General features: G+C 44.3%; 1 protein-coding gene across 5 annotated transcripts in view; it reads left to right on the forward strand.

Annotated features, from left to right (window-relative positions):
- The window catches only part of RNF24 (ring finger protein 24), a 79,368-nt gene extending 59,045 nt beyond the window's left edge, over positions 1-20,323 (forward strand). For all 5 annotated transcript variants that reach the window (XM_058684995.1, XM_058684997.1, XM_058684994.1 and 2 more), the window contains 2 exons: positions 13,264-13,343; positions 14,320-20,323. In XM_058684995.1, coding sequence (XP_058540978.1) covers positions 13,264-13,343; positions 14,320-14,458 — 219 coding nt within the window. In that variant the 3' untranslated portion in view covers positions 14,459-20,323. The remainder of the gene's footprint in view (positions 1-13,263; positions 13,344-14,319) is intronic.
- The last annotated feature ends 2,935 nt before the right edge of the window (positions 20,324-23,258 follow it).

Here is a 23,258-nt window from a genome sequence, read left to right on the forward strand (position 1 = left end):
TGTGAGGTGGTATCTCATTGTGGCTTTGATTTGTATTTCCCTGATGATGAGTGATGTTGAGCATCTTTTCGTGTGTCTGTCAGCCATCTAGATGTCTTCTTTGGAAAAGTATCTATTCATGCCTTCTGCCCATCTCTTCACTGGATTACTTGTTTTTTGAGTATTGAGTTTGGTAAGTTCTTTATAGATTTTGGATACTAACCCTTTATCCAATATGTCATTTGCAGGTATCTTCTCCCATTCCACTGGAATGGAATCACCTTTTAGTTTTGTTGACTGATTCCTTTGCTGTGCAGAGCTTTTTATCTTGATGAGGTCCCAATAGTTCATCTGCATTTTTTTAACAAAGAGTTGCTGTGTTACAGCATTTTAGATCTAACCTTGGAATAAACCCAAGCATCAATTTCTGTTTGATTTTTCAATTTTCCCAAAATTAAAGTAATAGAGGATGATCTCTTTTCTATTTGGGGTCTCTTTGATGACCATAAATGGAAAAATTAAATTCTGACATACATTACCCATATTGAATAACCAGGTTCCTCAGGAACGAAGTCTTCCTTATTGGTTTTGACCCATTAGTTTATAATGGATCTTTTATCTTGAATGAGTACACTGTGTTGGTTGCATCATTATGTATCAGAGTTAGTATTTCACTTGCACTCACCAATTCCAATTTTGCTAAATTGGACTAAGCTGCTGATCCCCTCTCCCTGTTATTTGAAACTGTAGCTAGGAAAACCTAACCTTGCTCTATATATAGCTTGTTTCCAGAGGCAATCATGTATTTTTTGCAGTTCATTTGGTTTTTTCCAGTTGCATTTCTTGGTGATGAAACTATTTTGTCAGACTTTTATGTGTGTGTGCATTCCTGTAGCCTAATTATACAGTGATGACATAGCTTTGTCCCATGTAAGCACATGGAATTTTGATATGGATACTGTTATTAGTGAATAATTAGAATCGTGAAAAATCAAAGACAAGCTAAATGTCCTTCAGTGGTGTAGTGAATAAATAAAACATGATATACTACCAAAGATTATCTACCAAGAGAGGGGGGGAAGGAAGAGAAACCTGATCTAGTGATTCATACAGTGAGGTACTATAAAAGCAGACAAAATTAAGGACTGAGCTCTATCTGTAAATATGTCAATTGGGATAGATCTCTAATGGGATTTGAAAACAAGTTATAAAGTGATATAAATGTTTATATCACATATGTAAACTAAAATAAACACCATATTGTTCATGGATTTATGTGCATACTGCAAGGTGTTTTACTGGGTTTGAGAAGGACACATGATCACGTGGGACATGGAGAGAAGAGAAAAAAGATTAGGGGAAGTTGGTCAAAGGGATGTTAGTTTAAAAAAAAATTTTTTTTTAGTGTTTGTTTATTTTGAGGGAGAGAGAGACAGAGTGCGAGCAGGGGAGGGTCAGAGAGAGAGGGAGACACAGAATCCGAAAAAGGTTCCAGGCTCCAAGCTGTCAGCACAGAGCCTGACGCAGGGCTCTAACCCACGAACCGCGAGATCATGACCTGAGCCAAAGTCGGACGCTTGACCGACTGAGCCACCCAGGCGCCCCAAAGTGATGTTAGTTTTATCTGTAATGGTCTTAAAGAAGGAAAATAATACATTACTTTTACAGTAATTTTAGAGTTATCGAATACGTAAAACATGTCAGACACTTACTAAACTACAGAGACACAAAGGAGCGTAAAATACTAATTTCTGCCCTTAGGCAGTTAACAATCTGGTAGAGAAGACTGTAAACAAGCAAGTCACACTGGGGTGTGCAAAAGGGTGCTGTGTGTTATCTGGGACATATACTGAGAAGTTCTTAAGGGGTCTGATACTGCATAATCACATGGCTACTTCTTGGCTTTTGCTCCCCTAAGGGAGCCTTCCTGGGACCTTACCAACTCAGATGCCCAGACACCACCCCTGCCCCCTCCAGCTTATTAGTTAGCTCTACATCTATGACTGTATCATTTTTGTTTAATTTTTTCTACCAGTATAGTGGTCAAGCAACACTTACACTGAGTGAAGCTAAGGAGGTACTATATACATATTCAAAACATAATATATTATCCTTCTACAAAGAAAAATATCCTCTTAATACCCATAGTCTTCCCTGTTCTTATTTCTCCATCTTTTAATAGAGAAACAGATACAGAGAAGGAGATCTCTAAGAGAAACAACAGAACAGTCATGTAAGTGGAGTCCTAAATGACCTCTAATGTCAAGAAAAACATTTTCTTGACATCTAGTGTCGAGAAAAACAGAAAGGTGCTATGGAATCTGTGACATACTGGGGAATGCAGGTCCTGTTAAAGGAGTTGCTAGCACTCAGCTCTAGCTAATTGTTGTCATGGCCAGTTGTTGCCAGATCTGGGTTTCTTCAAGAAAAGCTGGAGAATCTTGGCATTAGTTTACGATCTGCTCCCTATTTGCATTTAGTCTTTGTTCACCACAGTGTCCCCAACTCTAGTTTTTGTTGAGTAGTTGCTTTCTCCATTAAATCTCCTTTGTCAGAAATCAAATGGCCATATTTTGTGACTGTCTTTCTCAGTTCTCCATTCTGTTCCATTGATTTATGCACCCATTCCCTCACCAACACCACAGCTTTATAATAAGTCAAAATAAGACAATAGGATTCCTCCAACTTTATTCTTCTTTTCCAAAACTGTTTTAGCTAGTCTAGTTCCTTGCTCTTCCATTTAAATTGTGGCATCAGCTAGTCTATGTCTACGAAAAAGAAGAAAAAGTCCTCCTGGGATTTTGATTAGGATTGCATCGAATCTGTAAGTCAGGGGAAAATTGGCATCTTTACCATGTTGAGTCTTATGATCTAAAAACACATTATGTCTTTCCATGTATGTATATACTGCTTTATATAAAGCTCTGTTTTTAGTGCTTATTATACATTTAGGGTTTTTATGTCTTCTTGGTGAATTGATCCCTCTGTCAAGACATAATATCCCTCTTCATCTCTGGCAGTTTTCTTTGCTTTGGAATCTTTGTGTGATATTAGTACAGCACCTCTAGCTTTCTTTTGATTAATGTTTCCATGGCCTGTATTTTTTCATCCTTTTATTTTCAGTCTACCCATAGAATTATATTTGAAGTGAGTTTTCTTATAGATAGCATAAAGTTGGGTCATGATGGGTTTTTTTTAATCCACTCTGCCAATCTTTGTTTTAATTGGTGTGTTTAGACCATTTACATTCAAGGCAGTTATTGATGTTTGTAATTGGGTCTACCATTTTATTACCTGTCTTCTGTTTTTCCCTCTTTCATTCTTGTTTTCCTTTTACTGCCACCTTTGGATTATTTGAAGACTTTTAGTAATCCATTTTTAGTATCTTTTGTGATTTTGGCTTTATCTTTTTTGTGTAATATTTTAGAGAATTACAAAATAAATACACCTGGAACTATTTTTTTTAGCACTTCAGTTGGAATGTAGAAACGTTCCACCATGTAGATAGACCCTTTTACCTTTTTCCACTTATGCAGTTGCTATCATATTACATCTATATACATTGAAAATCCATCTGACAGTGTTATATTTTTTACTTATAACTGTCAAATATATTTTAAAGGATTCTGGAAAGGAAAAATAGTCATAAATATTCAGATATTTACCATTTCTGTTGCTCTTCATTCCTAATATTCCAAGTTTCCTTCTTTTATTAATGTGTGTGTGTGTATATATATATATATATATATATATATATATATATATATACACAGTCCATGTGTGTGCATATGCTGAGGGGAGGGGCAGAGAGAAAGGAGAGAGAGAATCCCAATCAGGTTCCATCCCATCGGTACAGAGCCTGAACCCATGAACTGTGAGACTGTGACCTGAGCCAAAATCAAGAGTTGGACGCTTAACTGATTGAGCCACCCAGATGCCCCTTCAAGTTTCCTTCTTCTTCTTCTTTTTTTTTAATGTTTATTTAATTTTGAGAGAGAAAGAGAGAGAAAGAGCAGGGGAGCGGCAGAGAGAGAGAGAATCCCAAGCACTCTCCATGCTGTCAGCACAGAACCTGATGCAGGACTCAAGCTCATAAACTGTGAGATCACGACCTGAGCCGAAATCAAGAGTCGGACACTTAACCAACTGAGCCAGCCAGGTGCCCCTTCAAGTTTCCTTTTTTTTTTTTTTCTGGGTCATACTTTCTTTTTCTTTTTTTTTCTTTTTTTTTTTTTTTGCACTGTTTTTTTTTTTTTAAATTTTTAAAAATTTACATCCAAATTAGTTAGCAGATAGTACAACAATGATTTCAGGAGTAGATGCCTTAGTGCTCCTTACCCATTTAGCCCATCCCCCCTCCCACAACCCTTCCAGTAACCCTCAGTTTGTTCTCCATATTTATGAGTCTCTTCTGTTTTGTCCCCCTCCCGGTTTTTATATTATTTTTGTTTCCCTTCCCTTATGTTCATCTGTTTTGTCTCTTTTTTTTTTTTTTTTTAATTTTTTTTTTCAACGTTTTTTATTTATTTTTGGGACAGAGAGAGACAGAGCATGAACGGGGGAGGGGCAGAGAGAGGGAGACACAGAATCGGAAACAGGCTCCAGGCTCCGAGCTGTCAGCACAGAGCCCGACGCGGGGCTCAAACTCACGGACCGCGAGATCATGACCTGGCTGAAGTCGGCCGCTTAACCGACTGCGCCACCCAGGCGCCCCCATCTGTTTTGTCTCTTAAAGTCCTCATATGAGTGAAGTCATTTGATTTTTGTCTTTCTCTGACTAATTTCACTTAGCATAATACCCTCCAGTTCCATCCACGTCATTGCAAATGGTAAGATTTCATTCTTTTTGATTGCCGAGTAATACTCCATTGTATATATATACCACATTGTCTTTATCCCTTCATCCATTGATGGACATTTGGGCTCTTTCCGTACTTTGGCTATTGTTGATAGTGCTGCTATAAACATGGGGGTGCATGTGTCCCTTTGAAACAGCATACCTGTATCCTGTGGATAAACGCCTAATAGTGCAATTGCTGGGTCATAGGGTAGTTCTATTTTTAATTTTTTGAGGAACCTCCATACTGTTTTCCAGAGTGGCTGCACCAGCTTGCATTACCATCAGGTTTCCTTCTTAATGTCATTTTCCTTCTATCTGATGAACTTCCTCTAGCATTTCTTTTCGAGCAAATCTGCTGGTTCTGAATTCTACTAGTTTGCCTTCATCTGAGAATGTCTTTATTTCATTTTCATTCCTGAAGGAAGGGCGTAGAACTCTAGGTTGACACTTCTTTTCTTTCAGCACTTTTAAAATGTGCCACTTCCAATGAGAAAGAATGAAATATGGCCCTTTGTAGCAACATGGATGGAACTGGAGAGTGTTATGCTAAGTGAAATAAGCCATACAGAGAAAGACAGATACCATATGGTTTCATTCTTATGTGGATCCTGAGAAACTTAACAGAAACCCATGGGGGAGGGGAAGGAAAAAAAAAAAAAAGAGGTTCGAGTGGAAGAGAGCCAAAGCATAAGAGACTCTTAAAAACTGAGAACAAACTGAGGGTTGATGGGGGGTGGGGGGGGGGGGGTGGGTGATGGGTATTGAGGAGGGTACCTTTTGGGATGAGCACTGGGTGTTGTATGGAAACCAGTTTGACAATAAACTTCATATATTGAAAAAATAAATAAATAAAAATAAAATGTGCCACTTCTTCTGGCCTTCACCATTACCGATGAGAAATTCAGTCATTCAAGTCATTGATCCTCTATCAGTGTCTTTTTTCTCCAACTGCTTTCAAAGGTTTTTTTGTCCTTAGTTTTCAATAACTTAATTATGATATATCTGAGCATAGATTTCTTTGGATTTATCCTGTTTGTGGTTTACTCAGCTTCATAAATATGTAGGTTTGACTTTAACCAAGGTTGATTTTCAGCCATTATTCAGATTTTGTTGTTGCATTGCATTTTTTGGGGGGTTGGGGGAAGAGAGAGAGGGAGAGAGCTCATGCATGAGTGAGGAAAGAACAGAGAGAGATAGAGAGAGAGAAAGGGAGAATCTTAAGCAGGCTCCACGCCCAGCATGGGGCCTGAAGAGGGGCATGACCTCACGACCATGAGATCATGACCTGGAGCTGAAATCAAGAGTCAGATGCTTAACTGACTGAACCATCCATGTGCCCCCACATTGCACTCTTTCTGTCCTGCCACCCCACCAGAGAAGGCCTCATCTACCTGCTGTGCTTATATGGATCAATCAGAATATGCACAGTTTTGTAGAACCCTGAGTCCACATCCACAATACAGTGGTAGAGCCATCCATGTAGCTTCCAAGTTTGAATAAATTCAGGCCCAACCCCCATTCCATCAGGTATCGCCTGTACATACAAAAGGGAAAGGACACCCTGCTTCCCTCTGCATCTCGGCACCAGCTGGGAACCTAGCTGCACAAGGACTAGAAAGAGCCATCGGTTTTCTCAGGTCAGGCAGAGGAGTAATGTGGCAGGTACACTGTAGCCCTGCTCTGCCCTGCTTTCCATAAGAAGAGACTACAGAAAGGTTGGACCCATTGGAGTTGCCCCCTATGTAAAGTAAAAAATATCTTTTCCTTCTTCTCCTCACCTCCCCATAGGCTCATCCCCTTCCCTTTGCTCCAGTGAGGAGGTGGCTCTGGCAGTGCAAGTTTTACCACATCCTTGTCTTATATAGAAAGAGATTTAAACCCATTCAGTCTTTCTAGGACTATTGATCCATCTTCTTACATATCACATTCTCGAATTTTACTTTTAAAAATATACAAATATTTGGAGCCCAACTGAGGTTTGTCCAAGGTTTGTTAAAATTGCAAAAATAGTTAAAAACAAACAACAACAAAAATCCAAAGCGTGTCTAAAGAACTGAAAGTATGTAGGACCCTAGAGATTGAGTGGGTATAGTCCCTCCCTTCCGTTAAAGAACACTGGCCCCATAGGAGAGAAGGTCACAAATCAATGAGGCATGTACAGCAGTGGGCCAAGGATATGAACATATGAGGGCCATGGAAGGGACTGTCCACTGTACTTCATTTGGAACCAGAAAGCTGGACCTTTCCTGAATGGCAGAACCATCTGTAGGTTGCTTTCATAGTTCCCAAAGATTCCAACCTTAAATGACACCTCTGAACTAGAAATGCTGCCTCTGGAATCACTGTACAAGGTGGCAAGATTACCAACATGTCTGTTACTTCATATAATTATCTTAAGAGCAAGGTAACTCACATTTTTAAAAACTCAGATAAGATAGGTATTATTCCTTATTTTGCATTTGTAGAAATTGAGATTTAAGAAAGTTGAGTAGAATGGGTATATTATCCAGCTTCTGAGCATAGGGAGAGTGTGACCCTAGCCTTTCCCATGGTGATAACCTCCCCCAACCAGAAAATGCCCTCACACAGAAGCTCCTCCATTCCCTCTCCAGAAGAGGAGAAGAGGAAACGCAAGAAGAAGCATCTAGTGCAGAGCCCCAGTTCCTACTTCATGAATGTGAAATGCCCAGGTTGCTGTAAAATCACCACCACCTTTACCATGCACAAATAGTAATTTTGTGCGTTAGCTACTTCACTCTCCTCTGCCAACCTACACAAAGAAAAGTAAGACTTAACAGAAGGATGCTCCTTCAGATAAAAGCAGCACTAAAAGCACCCTGAATCAAGACGAGTGGGAAACCATCCCAATAAACACATTTTGGATACAAAAAAAAAAAAAAAATAGTGTGGCCCTAGGTGTTGAGTCTGGAGTCATCACATGCTGTCCCAACTGCCCCCACAGACTTGAAGCTTCTGCTGTTCCCCAACCTGCAAAAAAATTACTTTGGAGCTACTTGACTCAGCTTCCTTCTGCTTTCTGCAGGTGCCATCAGTTAAGAACTTTTCTACTTTTAACGTGTAAAACAAGCAAACTCAAGTATTTATAGACTAACCAGTCAGTAAATGTGTCTTCCTATCCCAGCTTCTGGCAGGGCTAACATTATCATAATCCATTCTTTGACTTCAAAAAATGAAGAGTGATGAGGAACTCTTCCTGTCTCCTTCTATCAGGCCCTAATGTAAAGACCAAACAAAGATGTCACACACACACAAAAAAAAAGAGAGAGAGAGAGAGAGAGAGAACTCCAAACCAGTATCTCTTATGAACATAGGAGAAAAAATCCTCAACAAAATACTAGCAAACTAAATCCACCACCATATAAAAAGAATTATATGCCATAATCAAATGGAATTTATCCCAAGGAATACAAGGTTGGTTTAACAAAGAAAAATCCATCAATGTAATACACCCTATTAACAGAATAAAGGGAGAAGGAAAAAAAAAAAAAACCACATGGTCACTTCAGTAGATGCAGAGAAAGCCCTTAACAAAATTGAAAACTCTTTCATGATAAAAACACTCATCAAACTAGGAATAGAAGGGAACTTCCTCAACTTGATCTATGGAAAACACAGAGCTAACATCATACTTAATGGTAAAAAACTGAAAGCTTTTTCCCCTAAGATCAGAACAAGACAAGGATGTCTGCTCTTGCCATTTTTATTCAGCATTGTACTGCAATTGTACTGCATTGTGCTGCAGGGTCTAGCCAGAACAGTCAGGCAAGAAAAAGTAATAAAAGGCATCCAGATTGGAAAGGAAAAAGGAAAACTATTACTTTCAGATGACATGAATTTATAAAAACAGAAAACCCTACAGAATCCACCAAAAATCATGAGAGCTAATAAATGAGTGCAACAAATAAGATCAACATACAAAAACCAGCTGTATTTCTATGCACTGGCAATGAATAATCCAAAAGTGAAATTAAGAAAACTATTCCATTTACATCAGCATCAAAAAGAGCAGGTAGGAATTAATTTAACAAAAGCTCAGACTTGTACACTGAAAAGTACAAAATACCATTGAAGGATATTAAAGAAGACCTATGTAAGTGGAAAAACCTACCATGTTTGTGGTTTGGAAGACCTACTATTGATAAAATGGCAATATTCCCCCAAATATTTACAGAATCGACACAATCCCGATCAAAATCACAGCTGCCTTTTTTTTTTTTTTTGGTGAAAATTGACAAGCAGATCCTAAAATGCACATGAAAATGCAAGAGACCCAGAATAGCTGAAAACAGTCTTGCAAAAGGACAGAGTTGGAGGAGTCACATCTCCCAATTTTAGAACTTAACACAAAGCCTCAGTTTGAAGACAGTGTGATCCTACCAGTTGGAGAGATGTGCAGATCACTGGAATAGAATTGAGAGTTCAGAAACAAACCTATATGGGGCACCTAGGTGGCTCAGTTGGTTAAGCATCCAACTTTTTGTTTTAGCTTAGCTCATGATTTCACGGTTTATGGGTTCAAGCCCCACATCGGGGCTCTGAGCTGGACAGCATGGAGCCTGCTTGGGATTCTCTCTCTCCCTCTCTCCCCTCCCCAACTCACACACGCATGCACACACTCTTTCTCTCTCTCAAACTTAAAAAAAAAAAATTTGTTTGTTTGTTTGTTTATTTATTTGAGAGAGAGAAAGAGCAGGGGAGGGGCAGAGAGAGAGGGAGACACAGAATCTGAAGCAGGCTCCAGGCTCCAAGGTGGCAGCAGAGAGCCTGACACGGGGCTCGAACTCATGAACCATGAGATCATGACCTGAGCCGAAGTCGGACGCTTAACTGAGCCACCCAGGCACCCCCAAAAAAGTTATTTTAAGAAAAAAAGACAAATGTATACAATTATGGTCAATTGATTTTCAACAAGTGCATCAAGACAATTCAATAAGAAAAGAACAGTTGATTCAACAAATGGTGCTGGGATAACCAAATTGTATAAAATAATGAAGTTAGGGCTCTGCTTCACACCATATATAAAAATTAAAAATGGACCAAAGACCCAGATGTAACAACTAAAATTACAAAACTCTTAGAAATAAACATAGATCTAAATTTCCGTGGCTTTGGGTTAAACGATGGTTTCTTAGATATGACACCTAAAGCACAAGCAACCAAAAGAAAAAGATAAATTGAACTTCATCAAAATTTAAAAACCCTTATTATCAAGAAAGTAAAAAGATAACCCACAGGGAGAAAATACTTGGAGATCTTCCATCTGATAAGAGTAGGAAGTATCCACAACTTAGAAATAACAGTTACAATTCAATAAAAAGCCTACAAAATAAAAAGAACTGCAAATATTTTATATCAGCCTTTCTATCCTAACAAGGTCTTTTGTAGAACAAAAGTTTTTTAATTTGATAAAGTCCATTTTATTTACTTTTTTCCTTCAATTGCTTATGCTTTAGGGGTGATATCATGCTTTTGGTGATAGCCAGCTATGGATGTCCAATTGCTCCGACACCATTTGTTGAAAAGGTTGTCCTGCCATTGAAATGCTTTTTTGCACCTTTGTCAAAATCAGTTGGCTATCTGATAAGGAATTGTATCTAGAATATATAAAGAACTCTTACAACCCGTAAAAAGAAAAATAACCCAACTAAAAACGTGGACAAAGAATTTTGAACAGACATTTCTCCAAAGAAGATATACAACAGGCCGATAAGCACATCATTAGTCATTAGGAAAGTACAAATCAAAACCACAATGAGATTACCGCTTCATACCATCTAAGATGGTTATAATCAAAAAGACAATAAAAATTACCTGATGATATGGAGAAATTGGAACCCTCATATACTGCTGGTGGGAATGTGAAATGATGTAGCCATGCTGGGAAACAAACAATTTAGTAATTCCTCAAAAAGTTAAATACAGAATTACCATATGACCTAGCAATTACTCCTAGATATATACCCAGAGAATTGAAAACTCGTGTTACTTGTTTAGAGTAGAGCAACATTATTCATAATAGCTAAAAGGTAGAAACAATCCAAGTAACCATCAACTAATGAATGGATAAACAAATATAGTATATCCATACTACTATTTAACCATAAAAGTAAATATTGATTCATGATACAACATGAATAAACCTTGAAGGCATTTTGCTAAATGAAAGAAGGCAGACAAAAAAAGACCACTTTATTGTATGATACCATTTCATGATTCCATTCCATTCTGGAAATGACCGGAATAGACAAATCCATCAAGACAGAAAGTTGTGATTGCCAGGGACTGCGAGAAGGGGGAATGGGGAGTGACTGTTTATGGGTGTGGGCTTTGGGAGCATGGAATGAAATGTTCTGGAATTAGATAGTGGTGATGGTTGCACAACTCTGTGAATATACTAAAAAATGCTGAATTGTATACTTTAAAGGGATGAATATTATGTGAAATATACCTCCATTTTTAAAAAGGTATGGGAAGTTACAATGGAGAAGCAGTTTGTTGTTGAAATACTGTAAAGTGCAAAATAGGACCTGTAAAGTTGTAAAATTAGTTTGGCCCTTCATGGAACTTCTGAAAAGTCAGATCGGAGGCTTTTCTCTTCATGACTGCCCTTGCTTTTGGTCACCTTTGGCACTTAACATGTCAGAATTTAACCTTTTTTTCCTTACAGGTGACTATGGTTTTAGAATTTGTTTAACAACATAATAGCACATTATAACCATTAATTGTAACTCCATTTTAAAAAGGCTACACATCTAATTTTGGATCCTAGAAAAATAAGCAAATTAAAATTGAGTGGCTTGTCCAACTTCTTGCCCTTTGGTAGGATCAGTGCTGAATCTCCACAGGGCAGAGCCAGCAGTCCTGACCCTGTTTCCCTCCCTGTGCTGGGAGGAAAGCTGGGCCTTCCCAGAATGCCTACCAGATGGGAACATCATTTCTCCTTTTAAGCAGAAGCCCAAAAAATCACCCCCAAGGCCGGAACTGCTAGTTTCTCACCTTTACCCACACAGCTCGTTCTCAGCCTTCCTGCAGAAGTCAAAAATGGGCTTAAAAACAGTGTTCCCGTCATGAAATTTAAACATAAATAAAAACAACTGGTATTGGTAGACTGCCTTACTGCCTCCTCAGCCCTGTCCCCAGTCTGAACTGATGACAGTGGGGCAGGTAGTGTCCCCACTCTACAGATGAAGGAACAGAGCTTGAGAGGCCACATGAGAACAGAGGTCCCACAGCTAGTGGGTGTCTGAGCCAAGGCCAGCTGTCTGTCCTTCCTCCTCCCCTGCTCTCCTGCTGTCTCCATGGTAAGGCTGAATCTTGATAAGACAGTTACCATTCTCCTCCTGTGAAGATCCTATCTGCTGTGTACAAGGCTCCTGAGAGCTCCCCAGAGAAGGGTGTTGGAAAACTGAGATTCACAGCACTGGCCACAGGGCACCAAGAGCCACCTGGCCTATCACATAACGTAAGACACTGGGCTACACATCATAGGTTAAGAAACAGGCAACAGGGAGGCCGTGTCAGCTGGATGGACAAGAAATGGTGACGGTTGAATCAGGATCCCTGGAGATGGACAGGGAAACAAGCAGGGAGGAGCTCAACCTTTGGGCAGGAGACAAGTAGGACAGCAGCACATCAGTGCAACAGACCTGGGTCCTCAGCCAGGTCTGGCCACTCACCAGGGTGGCTCCAGGCCTCTGTTTTCTTGCCTGTGAAGTGGGTATATGCAACAATACTTGATGTCTCTGGACGCTGCTGTGTGCCCAAGGAGTAGTGGTTGGAAGTGAAGTGAAGGCCTCTTTCCAGGCAGTGGAGCCTAGCCACCTGTCAGAGAGTGAGCCTGGCCCCGTCTGTGTATTTTCGTAAGTTTAACTATTAGAGACTCTTGAATAACTTTATATATGACAAAGACGTTGACAAGGCAGCCCATAAGTGAGGGACCCCAGGGACTGTGAGTAGCACGTCACCACAGGCTGTGCCATGTAGTTTATAGTGTCTACATTGTGAAAACCAAAGGAGGGCTCCAGGGCCTGGCCCGGGGCATGAGCACTCCCCTCAGGGGCCGTGCTGCTGAGCGGGCAGAGCATTCCCTGGCGAAGCCAGCCCCTCACCCACCCAGGACAACCGCTTTATGTTTAGCCTGTCTACTGAGAATAAGCCAAGTCAGACTCTTCTGACTACTGAAGTAAAGGAAGCTGCTTCTTGCTTTCTGTCTTCTCCTGTCTGCCCTCCATCTTGAAGATGTATGACAGGAAGAGCAGGAGACTCTTCAGAAGACCTCGCCCATTCAAGCCTGCTTCTTTCACTTAAGGAGTTGTGGGACCTTGTAAATCCCTTCAAATGGCTGGCTTCGGGGGGCCTGCACTTTACTTTTGGGCCTGGGAGAGTATTTAGCACTCTGCTTCATGTGTGCAATTGTCTTTCAGCTCTGTGCTGTGTGTCTAGAAGACTTCAAGCCTCGAGATGAGTTGGGCATTTGTCCATGTAAGCATGCCTTTCACAGAAAGTGAGTATTGGTATGGAATTATTTTTTTTAATGTTTGTTTTTTGAGAGAGAGCAAGTGAGCAAGGGGGGAGGGGCAGAGGGAGAGAGAGGGAGACACAGAATCCGAAACAGGCTCCAGGCTCTGAGCTGTCAGCACAGAGCCCGACGCGGGGCTCGAACTCACCCAGTGGCAAGATCATGAGCCAAAGTTGGACGCTTAACTGACTGAGCCACGCAGGTGCCCCTGGTGTGGAATTATTTAAAGGGACCTGAATTTGAGGCACATTGAGCCACTTACTTGTGGGTTTAGAGCAGTGCCAGACAAGCCGGACAGCTTCATGATTAGTCTGCAATGCAGCAAGCTCAGCGCACCCTATGGAGTGAGGTGTGTGCGTGCACGTGTGTGTGTGTACACACGTGACATCAGGAGGGACTGGGGTGGTGGAACATGACTGCCAGGCAGGACTTTGGGCAGAGGGCCAAATAAGCCCACACCTCCTTAGAGCTGAGGCTACGAACAGCTGCTTTAAATGGAATTTTCCAACGAGAGTTTCTATTCCTAAAAACTTAAAACCAGTTATTTTAAATCAAAATAAATAAAGTATGAATGTAAGTGGGAGTGTGAAGCCATCTCCTATGCCAACATACTAATATTCCCTCTTCTCTCACAATTTTTTGTTTTCATTTCTATTAAAAACTTTTATTTCTCCTACTTCCCACCACCCTCCTCAGTGTACTTCATCCTTTAAGAAGTCATGGATCATTCGAGGGTATAGCATGCTGTGGCTGATTCGTATCACCTTTTAGAAGATTAGAGGCTTTGATTTCTCCAGAGGGTTACAGGCATTCTCCACCCGCTGGTGGAGCTGCTTGGGATCTGAGTGTTCACATCAGCCCCTGGCTAGAGGGGCAGATGTGTTTAACCCATGAGGCATCTGGCAGGGGGCGCCATAAGCCTGGGACTGACATCTTCCTCCTGTGTTGTCTCATCCTGCAGGTGCCTTATTAAGTGGCTCGAGGTTCGTAAAGTATGTCCACTGTGCAACATGCCAGTTCTGCAGCTGGCCCAGCTGCACAGTAAGCAGGACCGTGGACCCCCGCAGGGGCCCCTGCCCGGGGCAGAGAACATCGTATAGCTCCCCCAAGGACCAAACTGCTGTGGGATCCGACATCCATATGGAGCCAGGAGGAACACAAGCGGTCTCTGCGTTGGCTGCTCTACCTGGGGCACCAGCTGCCACTTCCTTTGCCTCATGAAGAACTCGGGCCAGCTACACTGGGAAGCCAGACTGCTGGGTCTTGTGACAACCAAAGCACGCTGACACTACCCCATGCCAAGAGAAGAGGAGTGGATGATGGATAAGCCTTCCGGTTACGTTCAAGAAATTTCACGAGGGTCTCTTGCTGACGCCATTACTCTGTCTCCCAGATACTTTTCTCCATGTCAAGGTGAATCTTTATCAAGCAGAAGGGAAGATAGGACTGTTAGAGAAGGGAACTGAGGGCAGGTGTTTAAAGCCCCCCCCCCACCCCCCCACCCCCCCACCCCCACCCTGCAGACAGATGAGCTTCTATGCAGACCGTGCATGCTTTTGCAGTAGCAGACCCTCCTGGCAGTCCCTGAGCCAAGTAAAACCAGCGGTTACCTCAGTTGAAGCCCGACTGGTTGCCAGTGATTGGTGAGGCAGTGCCAACGAGGCTTTTCACATTATGTTCCTTTGATAAGGTCATCTTGGAACCCAGGGGCTTTGGTTACCACAGAGCAGCAGTGCCCCCTTGCCACTCCTTCTCCCTCAAGTTCATGACACTTGCTTATCAAATCATCTAAATACATTAGATGCACTTGGAAAGGCTTGGTCAGAAGTCATTTCCTCTTATTCTTGCCCGCCCCCCCAAACTCCCCAGTGAAGCCCAGCCAGGCCGCCCATCTGGAGCCCCAGCAGGGGATGTGCTGTCCGTGTGTGACCCAGGGAGCCTCAGGGTGCTGCCCACCCCTACAGTGGGGTTCCAGTGCAGCTGCTGGTCTTAGCCCACTGCCTCAGTAAGGAGCTGCTGTGAGCCTCTCAGATGGCTCCCAAGGGGAGCTTCTTCCTGAGAATGGCCAGTCTTCCGGGCCCTGCTGAGATGAGAGGATGCTGACTCCCTTGCCTCTCTCCACTCCTTCCGTTTCCTTCCCTCTCCTGCCCTGTGTTTCTACTTAAGAGAAAATGCCTGTCATTGGCTTTTTAACAATTTGAAGCATCCCAAATAAGATCTTTCTGTAATTCTGAAGCGAGGGATCCACTTGAAATTGTAAATAGTTTCAGGAAGCTCCCGTAGGGCTGTTCACCCATTGGTGTGTGCCTCAGTATTCAGACTTGCGATAAGTAATTTAAAGTGTCTTTATAGGAGAGAAATGCATGCTGCTCTTTGGCTCTTTCTGTCCAATTTTTCTAGAAATGACTGAAGAGTCCATTCGGATTCATGAATACTGTATAAATTTGCCATCTGAAGTGGCTTTGGGTCAGATAGAAAGTTCTTTTCCACGGCACTGCTTTCCACCTCCTTCTGTTATAGGGTGGACTCTTCGTCAACAGCTTTGCCTCTGCTCCATTCCCCAGGTGTGAGTGAGGACAGTTTCTCATTGGAAATGTGGTCTGCATGGTATGGAGAGAGAATGGGGGAAGCTTTACTACTCTGTTCGTGGCATGTCTCCAGGGATTTTTTTCTGGATTCGTCTCTACCATCTTAGAATGGGAGACAGAACCTGTCCTTGGCTCAGATGGCTGGGGTCAGATGAGGAAAATTCCCATTAGCCTAGGAAAGTGCTGGACAAAATCCAGTTTGGAAAATTACAAATCCAGTTGGTCAGAATTGGCTGTTTCCTCCTTGTGACCTATTCATGTCACGCCAACTGGCTGCTTCAACAGGGCAAGGAAGTGTGGGGTATTTTTATATGAAAGCCTTAGCCTGTTGGGCATCCTTGAAAAGATTTTCATGCGCTCCTACTTTCACCATTTCTGCATTGTGTTGGTAGCACAATGGAGTTGAATGCTGCAAAGCACCCAGTTTACAGTGAAATGTTTCCAGTGACCAGTGTCAAAAGTAGGTCTGCTTCTAGACTAGCCTCAGTTGTGGCCAACACCCACCATTCCCCATGGGATGGCTTGGGACAGATCTCACCTTGTTACGAGGTTCCAACAGGAAAGAGAATTTTTCCCCTGAAGGGAGGAATTCGTATGCTCTAAAAACTGCAAATGATTTCAGCTCACAGCTTTGGCAAGATTATAACTCATCAGTTGCAGCTTTTTTCTGCCCCTGTATGTGTGGGTAGATCAGTTCATTTCCCTGTCACAGGAAGGGCAAGTTGATATGGTTGGTGCATATTTCCAGCCATTAGAGGAAAGCGCCAGAATGCCGTGCACTCTCCATTGGGCACCAACCCCCACGAGGTGCCACTAACGTGACCTCCACACCTGTGAATGCGGAGGGCTTTTTAAATGCCACCCTTTCACCAGGGTGGGGCTGGATATGGAGTGGTGAATATTCACTCTGCTCACCATCTCCTTTCTTGGCTCGGTGTCCCACTGCAGCTCAGCCAGTGTCACCCAGAGTAGTAGTTCCTGCCACTCTTAGCAAGACAACCTGAATGCACCTGCTCCCCACACCTGGGTCCTCCTCCTCCAGGACTCTGTGCTGCACTGTCATTATTGCCAATGGCCAGGGCTTAATTTACATCTTCAATTCTGATTAAAACACAGTTGTCTGTGGACAAAGTTAAATCTTCATCTGAACTTTTTAAAGAATGAGTTAAGGATCCCCTAATACTCTTGGCACAGGCTCACACCTTACACTGAGGCCACCCTGGCCACATCTATCTATCTTTTGTTGGGAAGTTGTTGGTGATCTTTTGTTAATCTGTAGACACGTGGGGACTTTGGTCTGCTCTTGGGCCACTGGGGGTTGACATGGCAGGTTTTGGTTTTTTTTTTTTTACTTGGTCTTGCTGTGTCTAAGCAGCTCAAAGATCGGATGTTACTTGTATGCTGTGGGTTAAAAGAATGTAACTCAGCCCCAACTGAACTCCATGGGTGGCTGCATCATTATCTAGTTGTTGCTAGGAGTACAGCTGAATTCAGGTGGCTTTAGAAACAGGGAACAAAACCAGCCTGACTTGATTCCTGATTAAGTAGGCATAAGACATTGTCATCTGCCGCTTCTCTCTGCCACAGTGTGATGTGGTTGGGCCTGTCCCTGGCAGGTGAGGTCCTCGTAGCCTGTGCCCACCAAGGCAGGGAGCTGGACTAGACAGAAATGGCCAGATGCGAGTAGATGGCCCAAGGGGAAGTCTAAGCTGAGGAATACAGGGAACATTCCATCATCGCCAGATAGCCTGTTCTTAACACATCTTGACAAAATTAAGATCCTTTGCCCCAGTGCCAAGTCCCTTGGACCCATTAGAGGACCAATTTGTACCTTTCCACAGCCCCACTCCAAAGCCTGCCACCTCTGTGGCCTGGTCTTGCTCTGCTAAGCTATTCTGAACTGTAGTAGTAGTTTTTCTGAAAGGCTTTCTGAGAATTATGGAATGAACACAGGGAGGCTCTGGACAGAAAAAGTGCTGAGTGAGTTTAATCATCCCTTGCCATTCACCAGCCATGTGTCTTTATGCAAGCTGATTTCCTTCTCTGCCCTCTAAGAATTGTAGTGACATTTTTGCTGGCTCTCATGAGGACCATACAATGTCCAAAGCCTGGTGGGCAGTAGGCCTGGGGTTGTGGAAGTTCCTTATTATAGGCAGGATCATGCCAGTCACATAGGGCTCCTCTGTAGCTCAGGTAGCAACAAAACCTCAGCAAGAGCCTCCTGAGATACAGGAGCTCCCTTGGGGGAAGGCCTGCGTTTACCTGGGTCCCTTCCTTTTCCTCTCCTGATCTTGCCAGTCACCTCCATCTGTCTTTGCCCATGGTGCTCCTTGGCAGCTATTCCATAAATTTTTGAATAGGTAATCCCTTCATATAATTCACAAATCATGAGTCTTTCTTGCATCCCTGACCTAGCGAGCCCAACTTATTGCCCCTTGAACACCCGCTGTGTTCCACTATGTTCCATGTAGATCCTTCCAGTGACCATTTACGCATAAACAGGGATTACACGCGTGTATGTATAACTCTTCTCTTTTACTCATGTGATACCAGACCAGTATATCCAAGGAGCATTCCTATTCATGGGGGAAGAGCCATCTCAGAAGTCCGAATACCTGTAAAAGGTGAGCCCATAATTGGAGGATGTCTTTGCAATCACATTTCCTTTTGAATAAGGCATTTTTTATTGATTGCAGCATACTAAAATTCTAGTTTTCCATACAAAGCAGAAATAGCAATCCCTCCCTGACCCTTACCACACACACAGATAATATGAGAGCACCACCAGTTTCCAGACTGCACAAGGACAGTCTGGTCTGTGACAGGACACCCAACAGCAGGCTCTGCTGTGTTGCTGAGAACAGCAATGCAGGCCTCTCGTCCAGGTCCAACAGCCTTTACACCCCCCTGGTCCCCATCCAACCCCATCCGATGGGGTGACGTCTGGCTACAACTGTCATTTCTTAGGCGAGTTCTTGTGTTTCTGAGGCAGGAGTCTGATAAGCAGCAGCAACTGAAGCCTGAGGCATCCTTCTGTTTGGGGGACAGATGTCTCAGATGACGCTAAGCAGGTAGGTGGCCAGTCTCCTCAAGACTAACCATAGATACACTTCAGTGTCCGTCTTCAAGGTCCTGGCTCTGCTCCCTTTCCCTCCCCACTCTTTATGCACACATTAAAAAGAAAATGCTTGCCACAGAATTTTTTCCATTCGACAACAGAAATCTTTTAAGAAAAAAATGTCTTACAAAGCTGCTTCTTCCAGGCAGCCCTAGGGTGAGGGGCATGGACTCCTACATTGGTTCTCACCCCCCTCCCTGGCTTCCTGCCTCCCAGAGCAGCAGCCCAGTGCTTTCCTTGGATTAAAAGTGCAATTTAGGCCCCTAACCTGAAACTTGAAAGGAATTGTATGTGAAATGCCACCCTTCTGTCACCTGACTAGCTGGCCCTGGGTTAGAATGTCTTTCACATCAGCTATTATGAGTTTCTTAAGTAAAAGAGATGAATGTGTCTAAATTCACAATGTCTAAATTCTGGTGAAATCTGCAGTTGTTAACCAGAGTGGTTCTTTAGTAGATAATATTAATGAAAGATCCCCCATGCCATGGACTGTGCTTCCACTTGAGTGGGAATATCACAAGAAAAATAGAGGGGCTTGTTCAATAAGTTTGTCTTTGTCCGGTTCAGCTTTAGAGCCCAACTTTGCAAAATGCTAATAGTTTGGTTCCATTTTCAGACCGAGCATTGCACCCTTGCTTACCAATCCAGTGCTCACTTCTGTGGCTCTCAGGTCAGGGAGAACACCCTCCCTGCTCCAGGGACATGGACCTAGAATGTGGTCCCCGCCAATGTCAAGGGACCGGTCTGTACTTGGTGAAGCTCCTCTCAGCTCCCTGTACCTGCATCTAGGGCCAGCTGCACACGGTCCCTCCCAGGCGGTGCTACAGCCAGGTGGGTAGATGGGGCCGGTGGTGCCGGTGTTAGGGAAGCTCCTCCTGGAGACAGCCTGGTCTTCCAAGAGTGTTCCTCATAACTGTCGTCTCTGGGTTTGACATCATTGCCAGGAAGGAGGGGGGTAGTTTAGTCCTGTAGTTTAGCCCACTGGGGTTTACTCACTAGATATTGTATAACTCCCTCAAAAAAAAAAAAAAAAAAAAGTTTATGAAACTCTGACCCTCAGGTTTCATAGACGTGTTTGTACACTAAGAATTCTGCAGCAGAATATTTTTAAACATCCGCAGTTTTTTGTAAGCTATATTTTTGTATATTTAATTGCTATTTTAAAATTTTAATGCATTTTTGGCTAATTACTCCTGTTTTAAAAACAAAACATGCATGTAATTGACTTAAATGTAAATAAAAAGCAGGTTTTGAAAATACTTTGTGCCGAGCATGTACCCTTCAACCCAGAGGAGCCTGAGATCACCTACACCCCTCTTGAGCCTGTGTAGCAACGGAAAGTCAAGGCAAGTGGCTCTGATCAAAATGAGCTGGTCCCCAGCAACATGTGATTGTGATGAAGGAGCTTCGGGCCTGCACCCCCATGGGGTAGGGAGCAGGTCAGAGGTGAGGAGCAGAGCACCAGGCCACAGCGAGGAAGGAGGTGGCCAAGACCCCACCTGCCCCCCTGGCCTCAGCCCTGCAGATGCCACGGGACACACCAGCTGTCTCACAAATGCAGGAGTCAGCGCCCAGGGGGATTGAGGTGGTGGAACTAGCCCACCCCGCCCCCCACCTCTCTAGCTGCATCTCCGGCTTGGAAATACCAACTATTCTGTCAGGAGGGAAAAAACACACCTAGACTCCGAAGTCCCCCCGTGGTGACTGCTGTTTCTCCTCACCGCCACTCACGAGAAGCCCTGCAGGTCAGCATTGGCTCCGCAGCTTGGGGGAAACTGGCCCCCTCAAGGCCATCTGTGACCCTGCGACAAATCTGGACCACTTCTTAAACCTCCTCTGAATGCAGGTGACTGGAGAGCTCCTCTCCCTCAGCCCCTTCTCAGACCATGCTCTGCAGCCTTTTCCTTCTCTGCCCATCTAGTTATTCTCCCTCTAACCTTCATATTCACTAAATTCCCACCTAGATAGACATCATTTGCAGGTCTTTAATCTCCAACCCAAATATTCAGCTGCCTTTTTGGTATCAAGACCTGGCAATCCAAAACCAAGCCTTCCCAACAAGCCTGGGTGCCTCACTGGGACTCCCTCAACACTATCCAGTCACCGCATCCCAGCCTTCGTCTACTGCTCCAATCTTGGCTTAGGCCACCTTCCTTTCCCACCTGGGTCCTAACCACAGCCACCCCACACGTACACATACTGCCTCCAGTGGAGGGCGGGGGGCCCTCGCCAACTCACGGAGGGCAGACTGGAAGGGACGCTGCTGAGACGGCAGTAGCTTACACCAGGGACTGGCAGTGGTGCCAGGCGGTGGGAGTTTACATGCATCTCACAAGCCAGAGGTAGCAAAGTGGCAGTAAACTGGGATCAGGCTCAGAAGAGAATGTGAGCAACTCCCGTGCAGAGATGGCCTTGGGGACACACAGTGCTAAGAGGGGAAGGCAGTCCTTGCCGGGGGGCTACAACTCAAAGGCAAGGGCTGTGAGGGGCCGCTACCTTGGAAATCAATGTCCAGGGCTGATGACTGCTTAGGGAAGTCCAGAATTGCACCCAGGGGGCTGGCAAGATCTGTCCTCAGAGGAGAAGTGGCTGGCACGGGCAGAGGTGGCCTGGGAGGCAGAAGGAAAAGCAAGAGGGGTCTGCTGTGTTAGAACGGAAGAAGAGGACGTGAAATGTCCGTTAGACTTAGTAACGACCCACTGGTGACTGATCAGGCACCCTCCCAGGCAGTGACACTTTGGCTGGACACAAAGTGCAGAGAAGTCACAGAGGCAGCCTTTCAAGAGCAGGAAGTGGCAAGGATGCAGAACACGGAAGGTGAATGCTATGCAGGAGGCGGCTCTGCCCAGGTCTGTGTGACCTCAGGCAGGTCTGTTCCCATTAAACTGCAGGGAGAACAAAGGCTGTATGAGGCCAGCCATGTAAGCACTGGTCACAGCCTCATGAGCACAGTACGTGTGGGGAGAGCAGGGGACCCCAGCACAGGCGCCTGGGTCTCCACCAGGGAAGCAGGCTCCCTCCCTCCCCCACCTCCTCTGGAGAAGAGCAAGCGGGGAGGAGGGTCTGGGGCACAGGGGCTCCCAGGAGCACAACTGCGTATCAGCAGGTGGGTAGGGACATGGTCTTTGATGGCTGTAGGGAAGGTGGGGCCACCAAGCGCAGATGAGATTAGAGGGGACTCGGGCCGAGGCCCGCAAAGGCCAACAGCAGCAAAAGAGAGGCTGACTGGCTCCCGGGAGCCACAAGTCCCATTCCCACAGCTTTCCTCCAGTTCTGCTGGCCTGCACCAGGCTGACAATACCCACAACCCGCTGGTGCCCAGCTGCATTGAGGGGCGCCCTTAAGAAATGGCCACTCCCTGCCCCGCAGGCAGCTGCCCTTGGTCCCAGAGCTGGCACGTGCCTCTGCTGCCCCCACGCGGCCAACACAAAAGGGTGCCAAGGGATCCGGCCGCCCCTCCTCCCTTGGTGACCCAGCCCTGCAGTCTTCCAACCTAGGTCCCTGCCAGGCGCAAGGAGGCTGCAGGGCCTTGAGGTTACCTTCTAGTTCAAAGGCTGCTTTATACAGACCTTTCATGGCCTTCAACAGCAATGCAGGCACAAAAATACACAAGATAAGACTCCAAACAATATTCTATCTCCAAGGGGAAGGGTTATTTAAATTATTCTGCACAGCAGAAAGAAAACGCTCTAAGTCAATCTCTACCGAGACTCCATCTTAAATCTCTATCTACCAAGACTCCTCAAGCTGCCTTTTGAGCCTCGCACATGCAGCCCTCATACTCAGTCCTATCCCAAGCTCAGAGCCAGCCTTGCCAGCTTCCAGCAAGTAAAAACCTTGAGTGGGAGAGGAAGGCAAAAGTTCCCTACCCTGCCCCCAGGAGTTAATCAATGGACTTCAATTCCTCACTTTCTACCAGCCGGAAACAATCAGATTCTCCCCGATTCCCTGAAAATGTCGATTCGAGAAATCTGGTTTTAGTCTTCCAGGTGCACTTTTTCTACTAGCTTAACTCCGCTTAACTCCCTACCTCCCACCCCCCCCACGCCGCCCCAAGGGCATTCTTCCCAGGGTGGACTAAGTCCCATCTTTCCAGATACACCTTCCCAGGATCTGCAGTGTAGAGTAACCTGGAACTGCCCTTCCCCAAAGTTGCTCAATTGCCAAAATTACAAGTACAGAATTACTCTTAAG

The sequence above is a fragment of the Neofelis nebulosa genome, chromosome 9, assembly GCF_028018385.1.
Source record: "Neofelis nebulosa isolate mNeoNeb1 chromosome 9, mNeoNeb1.pri, whole genome shotgun sequence".
Classification (NCBI taxonomy): domain Eukaryota; kingdom Metazoa; phylum Chordata; class Mammalia; order Carnivora; family Felidae; genus Neofelis; species Neofelis nebulosa.